Consider the following 27,944-nt stretch of genomic DNA (forward strand, 5'->3'; position numbering starts at 1 on the left):
CCTGTGTTTACTGTTCCCTGTGAGAACGGACAGTTTATTGTATATAATGTAAACCAAAAGCAAATTCTGTATTAAAAAAATTATGAACAACATATACAAAGATATCAAGAAATCTGCCCTCTTTTTGTGTTGTGTCCCTGTTTTTCAGTGAGCCTTTGCACACTCAGAACTGCCAGAACAGACAGAAGTCAGAAATTGTTATGAAGGTCAATATATAATATGACAATTTAGGGTCCAAGACTTCTCCAGGAGTCCCAGACACTTTACAACTGGGACCAGTCCAGTTTGTCAATGGGACTGCTCCGAGCAGTAGGTTTAGCTCAAGCTGTGAGAAGTGCTGAAAAGTTCCAGTGCTCACTTAAATATTTTCTTAAAGACATCTCTGCTGGGGGCTTTCCCACAACATGGGGTATCAGGGGCACTTTTGGGAGGTATCACAAAGGGAACAGAACAAACCTCTGCCCTGTTCTGCAGCCATTTCAGAAACACAGATTTAGGAGTTTTAGTAGAGATTGCCAAGTGAAGCAAGAAAAAAAGCCTTTTATGTATTTCCACAGCATTCCCTGCCTTAAAAATCAGCAGTGCAAACTGTGCTGAAGAAGTGAAGATGGAAGTCACAGAAGTGTAAACAGGCAGCGCTTGACAGAGTGGACTGAATCCTGGAACGTGAAGGGTGAAGCATTTCACTGCCCAAACCCAGGGAATAGGTCCTGGCACTGAGGGAAGCACCAGCACAAAGAGAAATGGGGGATGTAAGATCTATTAGAAAAATGGAAAGAAAAGGCACAAAAGTCAGCTGGGTGAAAAGAGGTTGCAGTGAGCTGTGTGCTGAAGGCAGGGCAGCCATGGGGTGTTTGTGTAATCAGAGCAGGCAGCCGGCAACGGGAGTGAGGCTCAGGCCCGTTCTCCGGGATGTCACCTGGGATCAGGCCACGAGGAGCAGCAGTGCTCCACCCATCGCCTGCGGCTGGGAATGGGCTTTCCAGCTGGGCAGCAAGGCCTCCACACACTGGATTTTCAGCGGGAAGGGGTGGGCTTCACTCGGTATCGCCTTCTCTGTTTTCTGTTCTCCTTCCTTTTCTGCTCCTGCTCTTTCCGGGCTCTGGCCATGGTAGATGTGATGCACTGAGAATCCAGAAAGTCCAGCAGCTTTGTCTTGGAAATTTTAATACCATTCTGTTTGAGCTCTGCATGCAGATCAGCCAGTTCGATGGGCTCATAGAAGAGAATCCTGTTGTACAGGGCCGTGTTTGAGCGGATGTAGCATCTGATTGCCTCCAGCTTTTCCTCTTCCCGAGCTGCTGCTTGAGATGCTGGAAATTCCTCTTCCTCCTCCTCAGATGTAAAAGCACATGTTTCAAATCCATTCACAAAGGAACTAAAAGCAGGATGAAATAGACCAGAGATCAAGGAAAGAACAGACCAACAAGAACAGGACCAGAGCTCCCCAAATCCCTGATGGTGCAGCGTTATGACTTCCCTCTGGGATCACAGACCCTGCACTACCAGCACCCACAAAATGAATGAGGCAGAACATGGCAGAGCTTCTGCAAACTTCCCATCCCAGCCAAGACACCACTGGTCCAACTCACCCAGCCAGAACTGTATGGAATTTCTGGCTTCTGGCCTTTCCCTCTTGGCAGGTTCTGCCAAGGGGTGCTGTGCTGTCCTCTCCCAACTCCAGCTGCAGGTTCTCAGGCAGCATGGAGTGCTCCATGTCACTGATCTGCAGACCACACATACCAGATTTGGGCCTTGCTCATAAGCAGCCCTTTTATGTTCTGAGAATAGTTCAGTGGGAATTAGACTGAAATTAGATGTGACACACTCAAGGAGGTGGCAGAGCAACTATAGGCCACAAGGACAGTCACCTCTGTTTGCCTCATTCCTACCTCATCTCTGTCCTGCACCCCTGAGTGTTTTGTGTAGGATTTCACTGCCTCACCTCTGTGAACCAAAGGAGATGTCACTTCCATCCACTGAGGAACATGCTGATTCCTGGGATGCCGGGAGCTCCTCGCCATCAGCTGCCAGGGACACAGATGGCCTTTCCTGCTCTTTGGCTCCTTCTGGGTGATGTGTCACTTTAAATCTGTCCTTGGGTGCGGCACAGCCTGTTCCATGGGATGCACCATCAGCCTCACCCCTAGGGAGCACTGCAGAAGCCTTGGCAAGCTGCTTCCTCTTGCCCACAGCCCTGAGGGCGCCGGCGCGATTCCCGCCCGCAGCCCGGCCTGCCTTCGGCTGCCTTCTGTCCGGGGACTTCTGTGGGAGGGGCTGGGAATAGGAGATTGCATCCTCAAAGTCAGAGTCCCCATCCTGGTGAGTGTACTGGAATATCTCCTTCAGCTTCAACACCATCTGGCGTTTTGGGAGAGCACGGACACCGAATCTGAAAGAGAAGGAGAAGGTGTGAGTTTTAGGGTACAGAAACGCGGCACCTTCCATTGCCACAGCTCAGCAAAAGGTTCAGGCCAGGAAGTGCAGCTGGAAAAGTCTGACATGACCTCAGAAAGCCCTGGCTGAAGCTTCACCATGGCTCCCCTTCTTTCACACTGCCTGCCAGCAGGTACCTCTTGTAAAGAGCCATCCTGGGGGATGCAATGTTTACCTGCTCAGCTCCTTCTTCAGCTGCGGGGTCTCCATGATGGAATAAGCTGGCATGGGTGTCACTGGAGTGCTGGGGGACCTGTTGTTCTCCTGACAGGAAGGTTCTGCAGCAGAATGAAATTACTGTGATGAGAATCAGTACAGAAAGGACTTTAAATGGCTAGTACTTCTCCTCTTAGTGGCAGAAATGTAGTATTATCTAATAACTGTTTAATACTTCCTTATAAGCTGCTTTAGTTATTACTCAGCTTCATAGTGGATAGAATAGTCAGCACTTTTTCCCCCCCCCTTAATCAGGATACTTGGTTTTCATTGACTTTACATCAGAAAACAGTTTAGACTGGGACATATGTCACATCTGAAAATGAGGCCATTCAGGGCTTTGCTAGAACAGGCAATATTTAGAAAGCAGTTAAAACCAGGTTTACTGAATTCTGTGCAGTGGTCCTTCTCCCAGGAAGCAAATTTCATAACAGAAACTTGATGCATTAAAAAATTGAGCAGGTCAAGCTACTGGGGTCTGGAGTTAGATACTGATTTAATGATGCCAGTTTACTGATACTGTGAAGCACAGCCAGTCTCACATCGTGTTCTAATCACCCCTTAAACTAATAATTTAGTATGGCATAATTATTTAATTAGATACTGTTACATCAATCCACTGGCAAGCAGGCCTGTGTTTTGTTCTGCTTTGGTTGTTTTTTCTCTATCCACAAACCCACAGCTTCTGCAAGGAGTACTATCACTACCAAAGGACTGGTGACAATGAAACACTCCAGGAATCCCACATTTAGACAGGCTCTTTCCCTGTCTAAAGCAAATGCCTGCACCTTCTTTGTGCCTGGCCCTGCCAGCTGCTTTGCATCAAAAAGCCCAGACCCTTTCAGTGTGTCAAGGTAAGATAATCACTAAAACCAGTTTAACCTAGCCCAATAAATCTAGTATCAATACAAGCTCTCACCAGGAGTCTTGACAGGATCTGTTGGACCGGCCTTTGCTGCAGCTGCCAACCTCTGAGACAGAGGAAGAATCTCTGGAAGTTCATCTTCCTTCTCTTCTCCATTCCAGTCATCCCAGATTTTGGAGTCCAAGTAACTGGCTCTGCTGCCCACTGATGAACATGGCTCAATAGGGCTCTTCTCAGGGCAGTGCAAAGTTGTTCTCCTGCCAGCAGGACTTCCTTGGACAGGGGTGCTGCCCTTAATTCCCTGCATCTGGACTGGGCTCTCCCCCTGCTCCTGCCAAGAGCCAGGGCTGGGGCTGCTGGCCATGCTGGTCTTTGCACAGCCAACCTGGCTGGAGTCATGGCAGTCACCTCTGGCTGGTGACAGATACCCAACGTGCCAGCAGTCATCAACAGGGATTGGGGGCTCCTCACACAGCAGGACACTGCTACCCAGAGAAGGCAGGCTTACTTCCCTGTCACTGTCCTCCAGCTCAACCACACTGATGTTGATTTTATCCTCCAGTGGCTGCTCCTGGCACGGAGGCACCCGTGTGGGTAAACCTGAGATACTGGCACATTTGCTTTCCATGTTGGTGTGGCCAGGGGAGAGGAGAACTGGATCTACTGGAGAAACTGGAAGGGGGTTCTTGGAAAAGGATTCTGCTGCCGGGCTGCTGGGTGGGCTCATTCCACTGGCCAAGTTTTTCATAGGTGAATGTTTGTCTGACAATATTTCGAGAACTTTTATTAAATTTCCAGCCATTTCATGGTTACTATTACCTGCTGCTAAATTCTTTGTGCTGAGTTTAGATCCTGCACCCTTTAAAGAATTAACACTTGTGACCTCAGTCTGTGTTGAGAAGCTTCTGCTTTTCTTCAGAACTGGTGTTCCTGGCACAAGCCAGGAGCTGTCTGTGCCTGGAGACATTTCATTACTGAGCCTTTTCCCAGGGCTCAGGTTTGGACTCTGTTTGATCTCTGTACAAGCACCTGTTTGTCTGCTGAGAGGAAATTCAGGACACACCTTTACATCACGACTTACACACACCGTATCTGTATTGCCACATGAGACCTGGACTGATCTCTGCTCTGTTTCGGGGACTGATGAATTGTGGTCAGGTTTTGGTATCTCAGGACCTTTTTCCATGTCTGTACACTTCAGGTGCGCAGGGACTTCCATTTTCTTCAGAGCAGAGTCAGACTCTGGCAACTTCTTGCCTTGTTGTAACTCCATTTCATCATCAGAAGAAGATAAAACAATAACATCACCCTCCTTGATCCCCTGAGCTGCAGCATCCTGAGTCCTGCCTGGTGATGACAACACTGGGACATGTGTGTGCTTGTTTGATTCACTGTGAGGAAGCTCTGCTGGAGAAACTGTGATCTCATTTTTTGATGCAGCACCCAGCTCCTTGGCTTTCTGGGAGTGTATTTTATCAGATGGGGATGATTTTTCCTTTTTGTTTTGCTTTGGTGTTGACACATGTTCTCTGGCAAACTTTCCCTCTGATTTTGGAGATGCAGGTGAAGAGCCAAGAGCAGGAAAAAGGGACACATAAGGCTGGGGAGTTGGACTCCTACAAAATCCATCCTTACATGGAGAGCAGTCTTTTTGTGACTTGCTGAACAGAAGTGAATCATTAAGACCAACATGTTTTTCACTAAGGGACTTTCCTGATTCTTTGGTAACTTCTTTCACTGAAGGCTCACAGTGATACCCCTGAGAGGCAGAAAACAAAAGTTCATAGCTGTCATTTAGACCAGTATCACCCTGTAAACCAGGAAACTGCTCTTCACAGTGATTTGCCTTGTCATGTGAGACCTGAGGTGACCTGGAATCCTTCACATCCTCACATCTCCCAGCAGCCCCTACTTCATTAGCACCATGGGATGTTCCATCCCATTTCTGAGGTTCACTGTGGCAAGGCACAATAGTGGTCTGTAGATCATTCATGGTCTTGCACCTATTTATATTCTGCATCTTCTCTTTTTGTGCAGACAAGTCACATTCAGATCTTTCCACACTGTTGCCATCCCTCAGATCTTCGAGGCTGCAGCTTACTGAAGCAGATTCAGGTCTCTTTGCCTTTTCCTGCTCAGTTTGCTGGTTTGTACCTTGGACTGCCTCGGTGTCACTGCAGATGCTGCAGTGTGTTCCCCTGCTCACCTCTCTTTCACCCTGAGCCATCTTTCTCTGAGTTGCAGCAAACTCATAGATTTCCTCCAGTTCTTGTTCTCCCACCTCACTGTCATCCTCCTTCTGGCACTCAGGGCTCAGCATAGCTACTTCTTCCTCATCTTCACCCACCCACACTGACTTCAAGAGGTCTTGGAAGTTCTCAGCTCTGTCCTCACAATCTTCATCATCCCTCACAGAGATAAGATCATCTTCTGAATCCACTCCAGAGGACACCTGGCTCTCTCCAGCGCTGCTTTCACGCTCTGCCATCAGTTCCCTCACACCAAACCTGCAAGGGTACAACAGTCAATTAGTATTTCCTCCTCCAGTATTTCTCCACTATTTGGCTGTCAGATCATTTTCGTAAGCATTGTAAGGAATTTACTTGAGGATGTTGAGTTTCCTAAGATGTACAAGATCCAGTGTACTCCTAAAATTCCAAATACCCTTTTCCAGGTCACTCACATGAAAGTATCAGGCACATTCTTCCTTTTCTGTGTTTGAGACTGACTACACTAAATCCCCTTGGCAATGGGAATGTCCCATGGAATGGCTGAGGCTGGATAATATCTGCTATGTGCAAGATTCCTGGCTTTTCTAAGTGACAGGATACCTCTCTATATACATTTGGAAAGTCCCAACCATGTCCCATCCATATCTCAGCAACTGCTCCTGTTTCAAGCTCTCAGTGCACGCTTAGGACACAACACATTAAAGCCTGAGCATCCAATACATTCTACAAGTGTTGTTCAGATGAAATAAGAATCACATAACAGAAGTTGTGCTCATCATCTTCAACATCAGCTGCCAACAGACATCCTGAGACAAAACTCAGCCAAAGTCTGCAGAGCATATACTGAACACAGAAACTCTTATACAGTTTTTCGACTGAGAGCAGGATGTCCTTATGGGCAAGTTCTATTTAAGACGTAGCAAAGCACCATGGAATTTGTAAGTCCCTAAAACTGCAATGAAAGCTCTCAAACTGGGGTCTGTGTGTCCGAAAGCCTGAGAGGGTCCAAAACATGCTCAGGGTACACACCTGGCAGCCAGAGCCTGCAGCTGGGGCCGCAGCCCAGCAGGGAAGTTGGTGTCAGCAGCATAGAGGTACCGCAGGAAGGCAGCCACAGCCTGGGCCGACACATCGCTCAGCAGCACCCGGCGTGTCGGCGCGGCCCCGTCCTCCTCCACCACCAACCCCTCGCTGTGCACCTGGGCAGAGAAAGCAAAGTCTGCTTGCTAATAAAGCAACACAACACCTACATTCATCCTTGTTCCCATCACCTCCTTCCATTCACTCCTGCCCAGCCCTGGACCAGGGTGCCAGGGCGGGGCAGTTACGCAGAGCTGCCTATGGAACAGACTATGTCCCTCCTGGCCCTATGGCTGTTAATTTTGTTTAACTGCTTGCTTTAGTCACATGTATAAAAGGTGGTCTTAGAGTTCTCCACTTAGTTTTGCAATCAAGTTACTTCCCAGCCCAATTTCCATCCACACCTCTCTGTATGAGCTTAATCCCTGGTCTGTTTTGAATTTACCTGGAAACTGCACAGGAGCAGGCTGGGAGCTATTAATCTTAAAATGCCCTGGGAACATAAGAACTCCTTCACTAGCCTTGCAAAAAGCAGTCACTGCAGGTACCTTCAAAGCAAGAGTGACAAAACCTCTGTGTAGATTATTTTAAAGTACTTCCCAGAAACTTCCTATTCTCTGCTCACACTTCCCAGCCTGGGTGACAGGCAGGACACACCAAGATGGACAAGGCAGTCTGTACTTGCACAGGGACAAAAATGCAAGGGCAAGAAGCACTTTGAAAGCTTCCTTCATTGCTCATGGGTGGAATGCAAAGATCCTTGACCCCCCTCCATAGCCTCCATGAATAGGATAAAGCAGCACATCTTTCACCACTTTGTCAGAATTTTTTGTGGTTTCCTAAGCTGAAACACCACTGCAGGTCCCGAGGCATTGCCATTAAGCCCAGCAGTGCTGTGTGCTGGTTTGGGGCACTGGCTGGCTGTGGGAAGGGGCAGTCTGGGCTCTCCAAAGCAGGAGCAGAAGGAATGCCAGCAGCACTCACAGCCTGAGCCGCCGCCGGACACCGCGCGTACAGCACGAACAGGTGGGCGTAGAGGACGTCCCCGCTGTCCACCTGGAACTGGACATCACTCAGGTGGGGGTTGTTGACCATGGCACCAAAATCTTGAGCCAGCAGCCCGAGAGAGGTCTAGGACACAAAAGGAACACAAAGACAGGTGGTAAGTTACAGATGTCAAACACTTTCTCAGAAAACTAAGAAGGGAGTAACCCAGTTTATCAGCACTGCTGTGCTGTGGGCCCAGCCTGGACATACCACCTCTGCCACCTGAAGACAATCATCAGCTTTATGGACATCAGGTCTTCCACAGGACAAGCTGACAGGTCTAACAAACATTCCTGCTTTGTTTTCCCTCTACTTTTTCACAGCCAGCCCGTTGTGGAGAAAGGGCAGCTGTGTTGTATTCTGCTGTACTTGTGTCACAGCATATTATCACCCTCAGATCTCACCACATGTTTCCTGCTGTGGTCTAGCCACAGCCTATAGCTGGCCTCCTGATCTACTGCCTCCCACCACAATTTTAGGAAACTGTAACTTCCACTTCAACAGAATTGAACTCAATTCACTATTATCAGGGTAAGAGGAAAGAGAATGACTCAGGAAGGGGTAATGAGCCTTTCTTCTCTCTTTTTACTGTCTAGCAATGACAGCTGAGAAGAGCAGCTCTGCAACAAGACAGAATAAAACTAATGTAGGCATCCAGTTCAAAGGAATTTATGAGCATGCTACTGAAACCTCTTTTGTAAATTCCACTCCATTTTAAAAAAGAAACACAACTTTTATTATCGTTCCAGAACCCTTGGCTAGAATTTTGGGGAGAGCCAAGTTACCTGTGGCTGTTTATGGTGATGGCAAGGTCAGGCCTGGGGTATGCTGCCAAAGACATCAAGCATGGCAAGACAGCTCCTCTGGAGCTGCTCCCAGGCAATCTCCTGAAGACTCAAATCCCTCCTAGTGCTGCAGCTCTGGAGGTGGCCCTGGAGTGCTTCACACCCTCAGATCACAGCTGGGTTGAGAAACTGCCTAACTGCATGTGAAAACCAGTTTATGGCTAACATGCTAATCACTGACCTTGTGCTTTTCAAACCTATTGCAGAGCTGAGGAACTGCAAGTTTTATTCCAGGGAACATCTGCAGGACATGCAGTTCCACCTGGAACAACACAGCTTTTCATTTTCTTAGCAGGTTTCTACATTAGCAGTGGGCTGTGGAGAGCCAACCTTTGGACTCGCTCCATCCAGCAGGAATTAGCAGCACACACTGGAACACTTCTCCCAGCCTTTACAGGGAACATTCTGCATGTTGTGGCAGTGCTGTGGACTGATCTCCAAAGGGAAGACAGGAAACTCAGTTTGGAAACTAATCTGACTCCTCTTGTTTTCTTATTCTTGGCAGGTGGGATACCTGTGGGGCTGCTCTGGGGCTGCCAGCAAACACAGGCTCCAGACATGACATTCCAGGCAGCGAGCCCAGAGCAGCTTTCCTGATGGTGCTAAAATTATCAATCAGGAATGGGGAAATTAAACAAGGCCAGAAACCTCCTGGCTGCTCCATCCTCTGTGCAAGGCAAAGAAACTGGCCAGAAGACAGCTCTGAGCAGGTATGAGCTGTGTGTTGGAGAACACACCAGAACATTCTCTCCTGCTGAGGAGGCCTCTGAGACTGGACCCCACTGATGTGACCAAGGGTCTTCAGCATGGGGTCATGTTACCAATGCAATGGGTGCATTTGCTCTGCATGGTTACCCTGTGCCCAAATAAAGCACAAATCTCTCCCACTGGCAATCCAGCTCTTCAACAACACTTCATTCACTCAAGAAAACTATAATGGAAACAAACAGACTCTGAAAAAACAAGAATACTTGTTTTACTGGGAGCAACTGAGTTTCAACAACAGTGTGAAAACAGTTTCTGTATTTTAGAGACCTGGTCTCTGGTTTAACAGCAAAGCAAAACAAGGCCTTTTCCTGCTAAGGACAATTTTTTTTAATACTCCCAAAGAATATCTAGAGTTTCTGTACCAAGTAGCTCAGATCCTCAAGTTGAATACCAATTCTCACCTCAAGGAATTGTCTCCTTTTAGAAATATCTTAATCCTTTAAGCACAATATGAAAGTATATTGTCAGAGCATCAAAATTTATCCAGCACCAAAATGTACTTCCTTTCAGGGCATGATTATTTATTATCAAGCAAAAGATAGTAAGTTTCATCAGATAAAGTGGATGACCTTGGTAAGAAAATTAATTCGTTTTACTTTGTATGAACTTAAATTTAATAAAACTGATTATAGATCCATGGAAAATTACACATCCCCTGGTGCATGTGGGATAAGACGACATCTACAGAACACCACAGGCTTGATAAAAAAATCATCTCTGACTTACTAGGCTGTGTTTCTCACTCAGCCACCATAGAGCACACACTGATTCTCAATCTAGATCCTCTGTGTTCCTACAATTGAGGGGTTTCTACACAGAACTCTTTAAAAGCCCAGTTAGCAGCAAAACACACTCATCTTCCATGGCCCTCACAACATTCCACCATCTACCAGGCTTTTATGCCAGGATTTAGTACAAGTCAACCAGTCCTTGCAAGAATTTCCCCTCCCACTGCAGGACACAGCGTGGAAAGCTGCCAGAGGAGGAAGGAGCTCCATTCAGAACCAGCCAGAGCTGGGTGTGTGAGCCCAGAGAGAGCAGCAGCAGTTCTGTCTCTCCTGGGCTGCTGCCAGTTTTCTCCTGGATAACCTGGGCATTAAAGCAGTGTACTGCACAACATTCTGCAGCTGCATCACTGCTTCTTGCCCCCAAACACTCTCAGTGCTACAGCTCCCTAACCTGCACAGCCTGGCCTTCTGTTTCCTTGGCATTTAAATTATCTCTCATCAGGTAGGACAAGTACTGAAAAATCCCCAGGCTCTCGTGGGCATGGATAGAACACCCAGCTGTGCTGATCTCACCTGTGCCCATGAGGAATCCTCAAGTCACTGTGAACCTTAAGCACCACTCTGTTTCCACAGAAAGGAATGGGAAATATTCCACACTTCTTTGAACTGCATAAATGCAACAGTTTTTAATTCTTATAGATAAATATACAAAGAATGGAAAATTTGGTTATCCTTACTCTTTTAGTGCTGCTCCTGACGAGTTTCTTCTTCTTGGATGGGGGCACAAAGCCACTAAGTGGAAGATCACTGGAAGTCAGTTCTTCTCCTCAGGGAAGAAAATGCACATCACAAATCACATACAACTTCCTTGTGAGACAGAATGATCTAAGAACTCCTACGAGGATCCTTCCTGTGACAGCTGCTATGACCAGGCTAGCTGGGCTGAAGGCTCAGCCTCTCCCTCATGCCTTTTTGCAGAGTTTGGCTCTGGGTTGTGACAGGCTGAGGGTACCTAAGCACCATTTTACTGTTATTTATATGCATTAAAGGGCCAGGGACCATTTGCTGCAGCTTAGCAGGGGAAGTGAGGAGTATTATATCCAAGTGCAAACACAGGCAGGTGAGCTTAGGAACCATGTTCTCTTTCACAGTTGAACAGGAGACACAATTCTGCTGAAGAGCCAGAGCTCTTTAAGGGGTACCACTGCCCCTGAAATGTGCAGTTGTGCACCACATGCAACTGTGACTGGGGACATTAGAGAGTTGCCCACAGAGGAATTCCGGTGTTGTATTTTTTCAACCCTGAGTGGGCACAGATAAACTTCAGGTTTGTGTAATCAATGTCCATCACAAAATCATCCCTCTTGTGCATCTCTCACCCAACTGTCTCAAGACCTGAAAAGACGGTGCACGGAACAGAAAGGCTGTCCAGGTACAATCATGGAATCACAGATTGGTTTGGGTTGGAAGGGATTTTAAAGCCCATCCAGATCCACCCCTGCCATGGCAGGGACTCCTTCCACTGTCCCAAGCTGCTCCAAGCCCTGTCCAGCCTGGCCTTGGACATTTCCAGGGATTCAGGGGCAGCCACAGCTGCTCTGGGCAACCTGTGCCAGGGCCTCAGCACACTCATAGGGAAAAATTTCTTCCCAGTATCTAATCTAAATATAACCTACTTCAGTTTGAAGCCAATCCCCCATGTCCTATATGTCTTTGTGAAAAGTCCCTGTCCAGCTCTCTTGTATGCCCAAGATAAAGGAATGAAGATTTTGTTCCAGCTGTTGAACACATCCAGGCTCCCTCCTGGCAGAAAATGCTTTGATTTCTTTATTTTTAAAATCAAATTTAGTATCTGCTGTCCAGGAATTCTCTTAAAAGCTGGAATTTGTGAATAATTTCAAAAATATCAGCTTGATTGTATCTACATCTCACTGCAGGAAAATGTGCCCCACATGATCACCTCTTGGATCAAAACCAACAACTGTGGGTGCTGCTGTGGCTCTCTGATTCAGCAGCCACAGCCTGGCTCTGTGTAGCTGAAGGGACCAGGGGCAGGGCTCACAAAGCTGCCAGAACTCACCTGGCTGCCCTGCTGCCTGAACATGGCCAGAGTCAAGGTTCCACTGAGTAAGGGTGAGTCCTTCCCTGGCCAACTCCACCAGGTCCTGCAGGGTCTGAATGTCCTTCTGGCTCGGGGATAAAAGCTGCCCATCTCCTTCAGGGCCTGGCTTGGCTTCAACAGAAGTTTGGCCTCCAACCTTTGTGCAAGTGGGCTCCTGAGAACTGAGGTCAGGCTGAGTTTGCTGGGATACTTTTGGCTGATGAGATCCCACCGATGGCTGAATGTTTTCTGGCTTATTCTGATCAAGTGAGGAGGAAAAAAAGACACCAATAAATTAGGTCTTGTTTTATGTGTTTGCAAAGCTCAGAGTACAGTGTCTGCTTCATACTCCTGAAACATCTAAGAAGGATCACAGAGCATTTGTCCAGGTACAGGGGATTCTGACAAACTGCCCTCTGCAGTTCTGTGAAGAACTATGGTCTAGCTCCAGAGATAAGAGAGCTCTGAACAGAAGAAAGAAAACTACAATGCAAAATGCAGAAAAGTTGGTTTCTCCAAGAGCATGTCTGTGCAGGCAACTGCCAAGCAGGGAGAAAGAATGGGAGAAATGCTCCCAATTCAACATCTAAATATTTCATTATAGCTGGAATTCCTGGCAAAAGTCACAGCTGAAGCTCTCCAGGTGCTTCTGTTCTGAGTTCTGAAATGCTTTTGCAGTTACATGTAACTAAATCAAACTTGCACCTTGAGTGGGTATTTTCCAGGTTTGGTCCTCATTTCTCAAAAAAAAATTTGCTTGTTTATTTCTAAGTAAAAATAGTTCAGACATTTCTGTGAATGGAATGAATCAGAGGAAAAACACACTCTTGCCATGATTTTAAAGACCTTCCTGCTTTTTATTATTAAACTTCTTTGGCAGTTTCTGGCTTGAATGAAAGGTCAAAACTTCCTAGAATGGAGTTCCTCCTCTCCAGTGTCAACCTGCAATAAGTCAGAGAAACATTGGGCTTTGACTAGGGAAGAAGTATTAACTAAAGCACCTAAATATGCACAGTAGATTTTGAACACAAGTACCAAACACTTCTTCAAGAGAAGAAAGAGGGAAGAAGATATTTTTCTTGGAGAGACTGAAAGAGATTCCTCTGTTTCTGTGGGCATTTTTTATAAAAAGACAGAGCACTGGAAGAGGCAGGTCCAAGTGGAACCAAAATGAAAGAATGGAACTGAGACCTGGATCAAAGCTCACATGCACCAGGAGGCAGTGGGATGTACAGGGAAACCCTGAGTGCAAATGCTTTGCTGTACAACTCCAGGCACTCCAACCTTCTCTGTGCTAGCAAATATCAGGTTTCAGTTTAAATTTTTCTCCCCAGTCCTTTTTGAGTGCAACATGGGCAAAGTTCACGCTAGAAATGACCAGAAAGAAGTGTCAAGTACAAAAACAAGAGCCAAGCTGCTGTAAATATGGACAAACTAATGGCACAATGAGCAGGATGGGATCCCTTTACTCAGTACTCTCTGTTCCCATCCCTTTTACTTTCTGAAAGCACAAAAACAACAGTAACATGAAGCTTGTTCTCCTTTCCAAAAAGCAGAAATGAAAGTTCAAGATCTTCAAACCTGACTGTGTAAGACCAGGGGAGGACAGGTCACAGGCAGTGAGTGTGCAGAGAGAGGGGATCACTGGTTTACATTCCCAATCAGGAAACAGAAGGGATACAAGAACTAGGGTACACACATATCAGAGCAAGGACCCACCTGCACAGGCTTCCAAGGTACAATTGGAGGGGTTAAGGCTGCAGTGTAGAACGATTCAGGGTCACAGGGTCCTGTCAGAGCACTGATGTTCCATAAAAAGCATTTCTTGACTTTGGACAATGGCATGAGCCAGGCTGCTTTTCCAGATTCATCCTCCAGAATCCTACTAATGGGCAACTGAGGGGTGGGAGGGAATTCCACCTCTTCTGTCAGCATCATAGCTACTCTTTCCTGGATCCTCTTGTGGACCTTCTCTGGGTCCTGGAGCAGCAGAGGTGGAGGGGCACTGGTGCCTTTTCTACGCCTTTTTTTCTCTTTAAAAAGAAAAGGAACCCAAGTAAGTAAACAGCTGAACACACAGGGCAGAGGAGATCAACACAGCAGCTTCTTCAGTGCTGTAATCAGTGACAACCAAAAGGCATGGAACACAACTCTGAAGATTGTGCAGGTAGTCCAAAACCTTACATGGCCCTTATGGGAGAAATGAACTCCACCAACACACCTGTGAAGGACTCCTTTTCTTGTGCTCTGGTCATGGGTGATATCAAACCACAGCTCACACAAACACTGGGCAGATTTCATTTGGAAATGCTGTGTCTTACTACCTTTGCCTTACTAATGCCCAGCCCCAAATCCAGCTGGGAGCACCTATGGGCAGGAGTAGGGTTGTGAAGAGTGAAGTCTCCCCTCTGTACAGCTCTCAACCCTCTCCCCTCTCCCCAAAGGCAGTTTTCTGCTTTTCTAAACCCTTCTGCACTCTGAAATGGTGAGGCTCTGCTCAGCAGCATATAGTGGACACACATGGCACTACAGAAAATACAAAATTATATGAGATAACACCAAAAAAGCTGCACTAATCCAGGCTGCAGCAGGAGGCATAGGAAAATAATCTACTACAGGATAAATAATCATATTTTCATGTTATTTTTCCTCACACAGTTTACAAGAAACAACAGCTTAAGACTATTTTACAGACTCAAAGCAACAAATCAATGAAAAAAAGCACAGGATTCCTGAAACCCATGGACATCCTGCTGTCATTCTTGACTGCATCTGGATACTGCATATTGTTGAAGCTTTGACAACATGAACAAACCAGAAAGAGGGCTGTCATTCCTCCTGTATCCAACAAGGAAGTTTTGGTGGAGAGCAGCTTTTACTGCTGCAGTAACAGCCTCAGACAGCAACTTGCTGTAACACATACCTGATCCTGGTTTCCATTTGATTGGGAAAGCAGCCACTGCTTTCACATTTGTAATTGATTTTGCTTGTTCCTGCTTTTCTTGCTCCAACAGAGAGCGTGACATTGCCATGGCAACCTGCAAATCTTCATCCTTAGGCTCCATTTTGGCCCTCTTCTGTGTTTTCCTCAAGTCCTCACTAGAGGGGCCTTTCCGCTTGGCCCTGCTGGGCTGATTGCTGAAATCCAAGAATGCAGCAGGAAGCCCAGTTAATGTGGCTGGATCAGAGACAACAATCACTGAGTATTCCAGAGCAGCTGTTCCATTTGCTCAGAGAGATTCCCATGTCAAGCATAATAAAAACCATTCAGTACTTTCTTTCCTAGCAGAGAGCAAAGGATTTCTTATAATTCATAGAATTTAGAGAAGTCTTATTTTGGGATGTAAGCATCTGCTATCTCTACTTTGAATGATTTTTTCTACCAAAGGGGAAAAAACAAGTTGAAGCAGGGAGAAAACCAGATCACCAGAAAATGTTTTTCCCACCAACCTGCTTCCACAGGGAACAGACAAAGGTCCTTCCTTGGACTTATGAGCCCCTCCATAAATTCACTCAGGCACCACATGGTGCACTCTGAAGATTCTGCTCAAATTCAAGTGAGCAGCTCTGTACAAGCACATTCCAAAACATCACATCTGCTTCCTCTTTGGCTCAGGGTGAAAGGATGTTCCCAGGACAGCCATGAAATGAGGAGCTGAGGCACTGGCACCACAGATCTCAGGAAATGCTCCACACTCATACTCTGTGGTTTACTCAATAAGCTCAAACACTCCTATTCAGCTTTACTGAGCAATTACCTCACAGAGCACAAATCATTCTGACAAACCACTGCAAGGTTATTTACTCCCCATTTTGCTCCTGCCTGCTGGCTTTTAAAGTCATCCACCACCTGACCTCTTCTGAGGGAAATTCAGATGATTTCTTCAACTCACTGCCGCATCCTCCTCACCTGGTACTGGGTCATGGCTCTACTTGACCTGCTCTGGGATCAGGGTTCACCCAGTCAGCCTTGCATTTACTGTTCTTTCTGACTTCCAACACCTCTCAGGCCAAAGCAACCAGCATCTTTTTTTTTTCCTACCAGCTTACCTGGTAGGACACTGTAGAGCTGCGTCACCAAGCGTGGCCACCTGCAACTGCACTGCCTGAAGCAGCAGATTAGGAGGCACCTCCATCTCCACAGCACAGCGTTTCAGGTGACTGACTCGGCTCTGGGGGGTTTGGAACTGCTTCCCACAGATGGGACACTCAGGGACCACTGGTTTGCTGGAGGATGACATCTGTGCTTCTTCCATCTCATCCAGACACCTGGGAGACAATGGCAAAGCTTATCTATGGAGACTTTAAAGGGTCCATGCTAAGACTGAAGCCATTAAGATATTAATACATTAATACTAATGCATTATTAATATAAATACATTATACAGTATTAATATTAATACATTAATAATATATTTATATTAATATATTGATATATTAATATTAATTTATATTATTAATAGAAAGTACAATCACTTCTACTATCACTAACAGCCATGAACATCCACTAAAGAAACAAGAACTATGTGCCCACTGCTGTGAGGAACATGACATGGAACAGTTACATGGAGACAATGGTCTCAGAGGCATATTAAAAACATACTGTTCAAAGGCAAGTGCAGTGAATAACTTTAGAATCATAAAATCCCACATAGTTTGGGGTGGAAGGGACCTTAAAGGACATCTTCATCCATGTCCCTGCCATAGGCAAGGACTCCTTCCACTAAAACAGGTTACTCCAGTCTTGCCTTGAACATCTCTTGGAATAAGGAGTCCATAGCCTCTCCAAACAACACACTTCATGTGTGTCCATCACCCAATCCCTCTTCCTGCACTCATTCTAACATTCCAGCTCATTTATAAACCCCTGTTAACAGAAAAGAGAGAAGCTGAATTGACACCATGCTCCAGAGTGCAGCATCATGAACTTCAAATAACTTCTGGCAGGCCAAAACTATGTAAAAATTCATACTTGTTCTTTTTCTGTTCTTTCAAAAGAGATTCAGGGTATGAAATTCTGGATCTGCAGGACCTATTACAAAAGTCACTCCCTGGTTAGGTAATGACACACACAGGGCTGTGCTAAGAGACCATTCAGCACTGGAGATTACTGGTGTGTCAGTGCATCTGCCCATCTACAGCTTCACTCTTGGAATGAAAGCTGCTATCAAAAAATCCCTGCCTAATGTAACCTTGTAACCTCAACACATGATTACATGTGAATAGTTCAGAAAGCCTGACTTTCCAAAAAACATATCTAGCACTGTTGATGTTTTATAGCTTTTTCAAGCAGCACAAATTGTCTGAAAACAGAAACAACAGTACCACCTAGAAAACTGCAGGTGCAAACAAGCCTGATCAGTGGGAGCCAGTCAGTAGCATGATGTAGGACTGGACAATCTACATCACCCCTGCTTTCTGGAAGTGCTTGAACTAAGAATTTACAATCATTCAAATGTGTTGTTGCTGATACTCTGTCAACAGAAAAGCACAGTTTTGATTTCCAGAGAGTTGTCTGTATATAATAAATTGTGTTTGATTTTTATCACTTAGGAAATTGTTCAATGAAGGGCAGGAATTTCAACTGAGTCATCTCTCTGAGTAACATCACATTTTCCTCAGCAAACAGCTCAGATACAGGACATACCAGATGTCCTTAGATGAATTTTAGCAAAACAGAACAAACACAACTCTGTTGGCTGAAATCAGTAGATCTCAAAATTGACATTAGGGAGTCATCACTAACGGAATCATTAAGGTTGGAAAACACCTTTAAGATCACCAAGTTCCTTTACAATGGCAGCTCCTCTGCCACACTGCTAATGAAAGCAGATTTGGCCTGGCCACACCCATGCAGAAGTCCGGCAGGGCAAGGCAATCAGCCTCTGCTTTCACACCGAAATGACTCGTTAATTCAAGCCACAAAGGCAAAGACCCTTGTGCAGAATCCCTGCTCCTCATTCTTCCAAGGCTGGGCTGAGTGAGGAGTCTGTGGGGGCTGGATGGAAAGGACAGGTCCTGCTGGTGTTTGACCTGTTGACGTGCTGCTCTCGCCGCAGGGTGTTCATGGCTGTGAGATCCTTCTGGCAGATCTGACAGAAGAACAAGCCTGCATCCTCCAGGCTTGCCAGGGCGTCCTCCTTGGATTCCTGCTGAAGAGCCAAAGCCAGAGCACCGTCGTGTTCCACGGATGTGGGATGGTGGGTATCTGGCAAAGAAGGCAGAGATGATGTAAGATGGAAAACTAAATCCTGTCTGGAAGGTGAGAAACTGGTAGACTTGTCATTATTAGCTTATTAAATTAGACACACAAAAATTCATTGCAATCTTCCTTCTTGCATCTTCACACCTGATCTCCACCAGGAAAGGTACAACCTGCTCCTTTCCAACACCCCAAGATTGGACCAGCCCAGGAGCAAGAGGTGACAATTTGCTCACAGCACATCACATGTCAGAGACAATGAAGGGACAGTCTTGGCTGAAGTTTCTGGGGAAAATATGGAATTTTATACATCAAATGTACAACACAGCAGACTTTCATGCCCATACAGAACCAACAGGGACTTGATCTATAAAGAACCAACCAGAGTAAATTTCCTGTGAATTTAATTTATCAACATAGAACATACCACCTTAGAGAGTGCCTGGAGAGGTACCAAAGATGGGGCTACCTAAGAGCTGCTTAACACTGTCCCAAGGGAAGGATGACCAAGGGAAGGATAACCAAGTTCACTGGTCCTGTTAGAATTTCAACCTGTTTCCAGAGAGACAATTATTCCTCTAGAATTTCCATGAGATTAATTCAGCCTTAGAGAAGACCTGGGAAAAAGGTATGGATAATCCTTTAATGAAGTTTTTTCAGATATTTGGAGTGATTTGCACAGCAAGCCACTAGGCTAGCCAGGAACAAAGCCCTGGGATCCAGGACTGCTCCTCAGGCAACCATTCTCACCAGCCACTCATTCTGCACACACCAGAGCCAAGAGGAGACACGTACCATCCTCAGGAGGGTTCTGCTCCTGGCTCCCGGCAGGGAAATCCCTGCTGGCTGCAGCCTTTGGCATGCTCCCATCCGAGCTGTGTTTCAGCTGCTCAGGTGCCACCCTCTTGAACTGCTGCATTCTCTCCACCACCAGCTCTGCCACCCGCACCTTGGGGGTGGGTGAGGAGCAGGTTCCTGGAGGAGTAGCGGGAAGGAAGGGCAGAGTAGTCTGGGAGCAGCCACTTGCTGGATTTACTAGAGGGGGAGAAAACACCAGTTTTACCAGGCAGTTTTAAACACACACTGAGAGCAGCTGCAAGGTCCCTCCCTGAGAGCAGCCTGGGCCAGGCTCAGTTCTGCAACAGCCATTCTTGGAGAAGTGAACTATTTGTGTAGCCACAGTAACAACACTGGGGTTCTGTGCTACAGGGGCGTTTAGAGACTTCTGTATCCCTTTTATAGGCAGGAATATAAAGAAAGCCCTTGCAGGAAGGTCTCCAGCAGGGACATGGAAGGCACTCCCACAGCCCTGCTCTCCCAGCATTCCCACCACACAATGTCCTGTTCCTGACTGACCTAATTTATCAGTTTAAGGACTTCCATCACTGGTGACTGCATTCTGGCCATCATGTTTAACAGCTACTGAAGGACTAATCCTTTATTAATTAATCCAACACCTTTCTTAACTCATTCATGTCTTTGCCCTTGAAAACATCCAGTGACAATATGTCACCATACAATGAAGCATTGAGTGAAAAAGCACCACAATATGCTCTGAGCTTGCTTTTAGATGATCCAAGAGTACTTTTCTCAGTTCTGATACTGCAAAAAACAGTGAATAATGACTGGCCAGCAAATCACTTTGTACCAAGGCTTCACCTTACAGAGGGACATCTGCCTGCAGCACAGGACACACTCCAAGGTTAAACCCACGTAAGGCACAAGCCTGCTTTCAACAGTGCTACTGTGTCCCCTCTGGGTGAACTTCTCAAAACCTTCACTGACATAGAGTCCTTCCAGTCCTTGCCTATCTCCTGTTTGAACTGTTTCAGGTCACTTACCTGTCAGAGGCCTCTGGCTACACTCAGTAGTCCCTGTGCTCAGCTGGCTGGCAGGGAGAGGGCTTCTTGCTCCATCCTCCTGTGCAGTCTCACCACTACAGGCTGCAGCATCACCATCTTCTTCATGCACCAATGCTTGCTCCTCTGGACCCAAATTTTGAAGAAAGTTTGTCTCCTTCACTGCTGGTAAGTGATGATGGGTTTGGCTCTTAGCAGCAGCTTTGCCTCTTCTTAATCTGCTTTGTGTTGTGGTGCTCTTTGGCCTGTTCTGAACCCTCTTTGTTGTCTCAGCATCCCCAGCCTTTTTCTTTGCCCTACTCAAAATATTTGCCCACAACTCTTTAAAATCATTGTCCTGTTCATCCATTGGCTTTCCAGTAACACTGTGAGGACTGGAGGGCAAGGGGAAGCACCAGAATCAGTTCAGATTTGTATCAGCCCTCCCAGCACCTCAGAGATGTCCATTCTCCAGACTCCAATGAGGTCACCAGACAGAGTGGGCACTTCCAGTAGCTCATTCTTCCATGCTTAATTCACATTCAGCAGAGCATGGTTTCTCTCCAAGGACCTCACCTGCTTTCACAAGCTGGTTCTTCAGAAGACTGTGGACCACAGGTTAGGCACCTCAGTTTGTGAGAGCACATGTAGGATCATCATGGTAAGCTACAGAGCTTCAGAGAGAAACTTATGAAAGCCCTTAAACAAAGAAACAAAGGCAGGTAGTCATGCACAATGGTACAGGCAGATGCACTGTGGGACAAGGTGTAAACTGCTGAAGGAGAAGAGGATTTGCATGAAATACTAAGATTAGAAACAGCACATACTGACCCCAAACAGTGTCCCTATAATTGTACTACAGACATGCCCAAGCCGCATTAGCAAAGGAGAAGAGAGATTTTAAAACAGGTATCTGATATGGGTTAGGTTTTTTCTTGGAGCTCTGGATTCAGACAGTCCTTCTGTTATACACATTCCTACTTATATTTATATAGCACAAGACCAGTGAACGCAGCAGGAAAAAACTGCATCCTTCAGCTCATGCAGTGATTCCGGAGTGTTAAACTCTGCTTTGAGACACTACAGTTTCAGAGAAGAGATCCCAGCCTCATTTGGGAAAGTAAATAAATGGAGTTTCTGTCACTTCAGAAGGGGTTTTAGGACAAGTCAGAGAACAATTCCATCAAATATGTTCACCTTTTCTCTCCTCTTACTTCCACTATTGCTCACTCAGGATTAGCTCTCCTGCTCAATTCTTCCCCTGAGTACTCAATAAACCACAGCACCGATCATGTTTCCCAAACTGCTGTCACATATGTACTAGACAGGGATTACCTGGAACAGTGTCCAGATGGAGATGCCATCAACTCCCAGGCAACGTTAAAACTAGAGCTCTATTCTTACACATGTTTTCATTGTTCCCTTCTTCCTAGTCCTGATGGTTCTGGCTATTTTACCAGGAGTTTTTATTGCTCCCAAAACCTACATCTTTCAAACCTAAACCAGAATGTTTCACTTGGAATAGCAGCAGCTGTGGTCCAGCTACTCCAGTAAAGCTCTGGGCAGAGAAAGACTCAAAAAGCAAGAAAAACACACGGGGGACTGTTTTCTCAAATGGCTTGGCTGCTGACATGAGAGGCTGAGGAATGCTGGTTACACACTTCCATGGGTCAGGCTTTCCTATAAGCAATTACAGACATTAATGGATTTATTTATTTTAAATTCAGGCTCACAGACCTGCAGAGGATTTTGCTGTGAATCTTGGAGTAATTTTCTGTTAGAGGGAAACAAAAGTTTTATGTAGCTGGTTCATAAATTTACTTTTTCTGGACAGAACACCAAGGTAGTTATAACTGTAAATTGATCATTTTCTTCTAAGGAGGAGACAGCATGTGAAGAAGTCCCAAATCTCACATCCTACATGGCTTTAAATACTTCAGACACATCTGTACTGCTGGATTATTTATGGTGAGTTCCTGATATTAAACTTTGAAACAGAGCAGCACTTTGGCACTTGCTATCAATATTCAGTGTCCCAGGCAGATCAGACACACCTATGGTGCAAAAAAAAGGATTTATCTGTATTATTCCTCCCTTTCCAGACCTGCTACTGCTACTACAGATTCCTGCTCTGTTCAACAGCTCAATATTTCTGAAGCTGCTGCTACTGCTGCCCCTAACAACCAGCTTTGGCACCAGTTTATTGAGCTCAAAAAGTAAGAGTTTTGAAAGTAATTTCTTTCACTGTAACATTCAATTCATTTTGGAAGATTTTAGGACTCAACAAATCACAAAATAATCAGCAGCACTTACCTATTCACTGAGATGCCAAATCTACAGCCCAGCTGTGCCCTTCAAGTAAACATGGATCAGCAAAATGGTACAAAGCAGGACCAGTAAGAATGAAAGACAGAACCTAGAAAATGGAGGGAAAAGGATGGATTTAATGTATTTTGAAATGACTGCTCTCGATGATCCTTTGCACCCTTTCAATAGGTACCTGATGGGAGCCTACAAAAAAGCTGGAGAGGGACTTTGGACAAGGGCCTGGAGTGACAGGACAAGGGGCAATGGCTTCCCACTGCCAGGGAGTAGGATTAGATGGAATATGGGGAAGAAAATCTTCCCTGTGAGGGTGGTGAGGCCCTGGCATAGGATGCCCCATCCCTGGAAGTGTTCCAGGCCAGGCTGGACAGGCTTGGAGCAACATGGAATAGGGGAAGGTCTAGAGCAGCGGAGTGGAACTGGTTGATCTTTAAAGTCCCTTCCAACTCAAATTATTCTGTAATTCTATGATTTAAAAGTATGCACCTACTATGTGCCTTCAATTTACTGCCTTGTAATTACTTAGTTAAATCATAAACCCCTTAAAAAACCCAAAACAGCTAAAACATCTGTTGTTCTCACACTTTTCAGAGCAGCCTCTCTTTTAACCCCTGAAAACATTTTTCCACCAGCAATCCAACTTGACATGCTCTCAAACACACAACATTTGGGCCTGCTCACTTGCTGCTTTACATTTTCCAGGAGTGCTCCAAGAACAATTCTCCTGCTATTTCAGTCTCCAAGAATATGTCACCACCATGGCTACAACAGCCCATCAGTGCTAGGCAGGCCTCCACAAGTTGCACAGAGCAGATACCTTCTCCCCTCCTGAGCACCACAGTGGTGCCTCAGGACATCTCCTCCTCAATTCCTCATCTTGAAAGAAAAATTCACTTTATACTTCCAAAACCAGAAAAGCGCCTTGGAAGCAATCTCTTCTATTCCACAGGAAATGCTAAGGGAAGTGGGATTAATTAACATTAGAAAGTGAGGCAACAACAAAACCTGAATTATTATCTGGGGTCCCCAGCACAGGAAGGACATGGACCTACTGGAGTGAGTGCAAAGGAAGCCACCTCGGTATCCCACCCCTCCCTCCAGCTTCACCTCAGGCTTCAGAAATCAGCTAATTGCCAGGGCCTGGATGACCCTGGGTTGCTAATTACAGAGTGCTGGCAGCAGCCGGATGATGGGATGCACCACTTGGCTTGGCACTGGAAGTTTTATCACCTTCTCCTCCTTTTGTGGAAGCTGCAGCCAAAGATCTGAGGGTTAGTGATAAAACTTCCAGTCAAGTCAGACCAAATACTGTGAAAGGGAAGAATTTCTGTAGTGTTTTTCCTGGCAGCCACACCAGAAGGAGGTCTCTATGGATTCCTCCAAACCAAATCTTGTAACAAAAAACCTTCCTACTGGTTCCTGATGGAGAAAAACCTACATGTCAATGGTGTGACTTCTGAAAAAGCACATTATCCTCCAGCCTTTTATGGATTCTTCACTAGAGCCTGATCTCTGCAGGTTCCTGCACTAACCAACACTTTTATCACTACTTTATAAAGACATGACACTACATCTGTCCAGTGCAGGGTCTCTGTGGTTGCAAAAGCACAAAAAATTTACACTGAGGACAAGAGAGCTGGTTCTGTGAGAAGAGAACAAATACGAGTGCAAAACACAAATCCAAAGTAGGTACAACTCTCTTGTCCTGGTCTCTGCCAGCTTCCCTGTGCCAGAAAAGGGTAACAAAACCAGATGTGGAAAACAGGAAATGAGAAATTAATTCAAGTCTCTATAAACAAGGGAATGCTAGGTAGGAAAATCATACTGAGATTCTAAGGAGCAATCTTAGCAGGGATCAGCATCAATGTCCATCTGCTACACCCACTTCCATATCTGATATCACATCAGTCCTCACATTTCTGTTCAGGGCTACACCTCCCCCTGCCAGCACCCTGTTCATATGGCAAAACATTTCACAGTCACTAAAAACTCTATCACATTCTAGACAGAATTTTAAATCATTACTCACACAACAAAGTGTCCCTCTACCAACACGTCCCCAGAATAGAAAATTCACTTTATACCTCCTCTGGAAGGGTGAAGAGGAAGTGAAGAGAAAAATAAAAACTAACGGTCACTCAGGTGCAAATGCTCCTGGTTGTATGCAAACACAGCAGCACATAAATCACAAAGAGAAGCAGCTGGTGATGCAAAAATCAAATTAGTTTGACTGAAAACAGCAAGTTATTAATTTAAAGAGAATAATACAATCGATTTTAATGACCGAATAAAAATATTTTGGTAGATGTCCCAAAAATTAATAAAGAGAAGAATACTGGATAAAAATTCATTAGTTTTCAGAGAAGGAAAAGTAATCAGGGTGATAATAACAATAAAGATGTAATATAATATCATGGGGATGGAACTGGATTCTGAATATAAACAAAGAGTATAAACAATACAATGTATTAAATGTAGGAGGTAAAATTACCTTGTCAGAAAAAGGTAAGGACTTTCAAAAAAGACCTTTTTTGATGTACATGAAAACCAAGGAGAAAAACCTGAAGAGGCCACTACATCAAGCTGTGGGACTGTTAATCCTGAAAATACTAAATGTTTCCATAACATCCATACCCTGATGGTGCTGAAGGCAGCCTATTTTAAAACAACCCAAAGCACACTGAAAAGCAGCTGCTGAAGGTGTTTCTGTCAACAGAATCAGATCATTTGCAAGCAGAAGTCACTGTGATTTTTCAAAAAGGACAATTAGGGAAGTAAACACCCATCTTGCAGACTGAGCTCAACACCAGGCTGATAAAGGGCTTATATGGGAATTGATGAATAAAGAGGGATAATAAAATTAAGGCAAATCAACACAGTTTATAAAAACCCAGACCTACATTCAGATAATAACAAGAGCTCTTTGAGTCATCAGAGGGCTAATTCTTCTATAAACCACTAAAGGAGTATCAAGGGACAAAATGATTAAAACCCAACAAAATCAATACAAGGCATTTAAAATTATTAAAATGCAGCTAGATAAGTTTTCAAATGCAGCTGCAAACAGCTGCCATTGAGCTCATGCTTCTAGTGCCACACCAGAGATATTAACTCTCTGCCTGTCCTGTTTTTCTGTTCTTTACCTTAGGAACTGAGCTGAGAGAGACCCCAACCACCAGGATCAAGCTGACAAGAAAAGGAACCACTGGACAGCCCATCATTCTTCCAAACCACAGTGTGACCTTGTCCACGTGCCTGACTCCACTCCAACAGGGATAATTGTGACCGTGTCAACCAGTTCTGCTGTTCTGTAGATCAAGAATGGAGCAGTGATATTTGTGGCAAGAAGGTGAACTGAATAATTAATGAAAAAGTGAAAATAAAGATAAATAAGGACACTCTCATGTTAAACATTCGAGCTATTCTTTTCCAAGAAGGCAGTGTTATTGTGAAGTGCACATTTACTTAAAACAAGGGCAGTTCTACTGATTTTTTACCCAAAATGTCTTCTGATTTGTGATTACATTGAAACCAAATATTGAGTGAAATTTAACAAAGTATCTTGATTTCTCTAAAGCAGGAGGATGCTCTCTTTGAAAAGGTGACCAAACTCATAATGGATTTCTTCAGGTGACTTGATAATGCATCTTTCACACTAACACTCCATCAATTCATAGCAATGAATAACTTGCTCTCTTCTCAGCTAAAATCCCACACAAGATCTACATTGAACCCCTCAACACTCTGCATCTAATGGAAATTGACCCAGTGGGAAAAGCAAAGAGTCAAAAGAACTTGAGGTCCAATTGCTTCCAAATGTATAGCTCATGGTAACAATTCTGTTTCCAGTTTTGCCTCTGACACACCTTTACTGGTGTCTAGATAATTGTTCTAATCCAAGCACCAAAATCAAAGGGCAAAGAAGGGACCAGGGCAGGAAGAAGACTATTTTAAAGAGATGCAAAAGCTAAGCATGTAAGGGCTTTTTTTGGTAGATAAAACCCAGCCTGTGATTGTTGAGAGTTCTTACAGAGCCAATAGACTGAGCAACACCCAATGTCACTGCCTTTACACTTTACTGGAGTCAAACTGTTTTTCCCAACTGTAATTTTGGCTTTATCTAAAATTGCCTAGTTGAAATAAACACCTGTGTGTCTGCAGGTTGAGGGACCAAGTGCTGCCAGTAAAGCAGCTGACACTGCCTCCCTTCAAGGCAGGCCCACATTACAAAACCATGGAACGGCTGGGGCTGGAAGACACCTTAAGGCTCACCCCATTCTCACTCCGTTCCACTGTCCCAGGCTGCTCCAAGCCCTGTCCAGCCTGGCCTTGGGCACTGTCAGGGATGGGGCAGCTGAAGCTTCTCTGGGCACCCTGTGCCAGGGCCTCAGCACCCTCACAGGGAGCAATTTCTCCTCAATATCCCAACTAACTCTGCCCTCAGGAAGGGTGAGCCATCCCCCCTTGTGCCGTGGCTCCGGGCTCTTGTCCAGTCCCTCTTCTCCCTTCTGAATATGCTGTTCTGCGTGCCCCTGAGCCTGGAAACAACTGATAAAACTCCACGTTGCTTCACCAAGCAGCAACAAACGCCTCAGGATTGCTTTCCCTGGTAACCCTGCTCGAAAGAAGCTTGCTTTGAAGCTGGACCCGTTAAACGTTTCCAACGAGTCCTAACGGCTGTCAGTGGAACAGCCTGCTTACCCTGAACAGCTCTGCCGCTGCTTTGGGCCCACATTTCTGCCTTTGATAGCAACACCGAGGATGGAGCTTCATCCTCCAGCACCGTCTGTCCCCGGGCTGGGCCCGCGGCCCGGGCTCCCCTCAGCCCCTCACAGGGACCGCCCGTGCGCCCGGGATGACGTGATAAGTGACGTCACCGTGCTGACGCCATACCAGTGACGTAACGCCTGGGATGAGGCCAGCCCCGGCTCCAACACCGCCCCCTCCCCGCCACCAGGTGGCGCCGCGTCGCGCTGAAAGCGCCGGCGTCATGACGTCACTCCCTCATTCCCGCCCTCCTGCCGCCGTTGGCAGCGCTTCACCCGCGCCCGCCCGCCGGTCCCAGCCCGGGCAGCACCCGCCGCCGCCGCCGCGGCCCCGCCGCCCACCCACCTGTCCGCGCCCCGGGCTGGCGGCGCTGCCCGCGCCCCGCCGCCACGGCGGGCAGCCCCGGTGCGCGGCCGGAGCGCATGCGCGAGGCATCAGCCTTGTTGCTCGACTCGCTGCGGGCGCGGTGCGCATGCGCAGGCCCGGCCGGCGGGA

General features: G+C 46.0%; 1 protein-coding gene across 5 annotated transcripts; it reads right to left on the reverse strand.

Annotated features, from left to right (window-relative positions):
- Position 1: 1 nt before the first annotated feature.
- On the reverse strand, positions 2–27,939 carry SLX4 (SLX4 structure-specific endonuclease subunit). 5 transcript variants are annotated; one of them, XM_030284715.4, is made up of 17 exons: positions 27,795–27,939; positions 25,826–25,990; positions 22,671–22,773; positions 20,361–21,056; positions 19,315–19,554; positions 18,351–18,525; positions 16,368–16,586; positions 15,241–15,455; positions 14,037–14,350; positions 12,297–12,576; positions 10,954–11,036; positions 7,813–7,959; positions 6,778–6,947; positions 3,572–6,024; positions 2,612–2,714; positions 1,946–2,392; positions 2–1,378 (listed from the first exon to the last, which is right to left on the reverse strand). In XM_030284715.4, the coding sequence occupies exons 4-17, from the start codon at positions 20,725–20,727 to the stop codon at positions 1,018–1,020; spliced, it is 5,574 nt and encodes a 1,857-aa protein (XP_030140575.4). In that variant the 5' UTR covers positions 20,728–21,056; positions 22,671–22,773; positions 25,826–25,990; positions 27,795–27,939; the 3' UTR covers positions 2–1,017. The 5 variants fall into 5 exon arrangements, with proteins under 5 accessions (XP_030140575.4, XP_030140574.4, XP_072791607.1 ...); XM_030284714.4 differs by having other exon boundaries at positions 10,954–11,039; XM_072935506.1 differs by having other exon boundaries at positions 10,954–11,042.
- Positions 27,940–27,944: the final 5 nt, after the last annotated feature.

Source organism: Taeniopygia guttata, chromosome 14 (assembly GCF_048771995.1).
Source record: "Taeniopygia guttata chromosome 14, bTaeGut7.mat, whole genome shotgun sequence".
NCBI classification, from domain to species: domain Eukaryota; kingdom Metazoa; phylum Chordata; class Aves; order Passeriformes; family Estrildidae; genus Taeniopygia; species Taeniopygia guttata.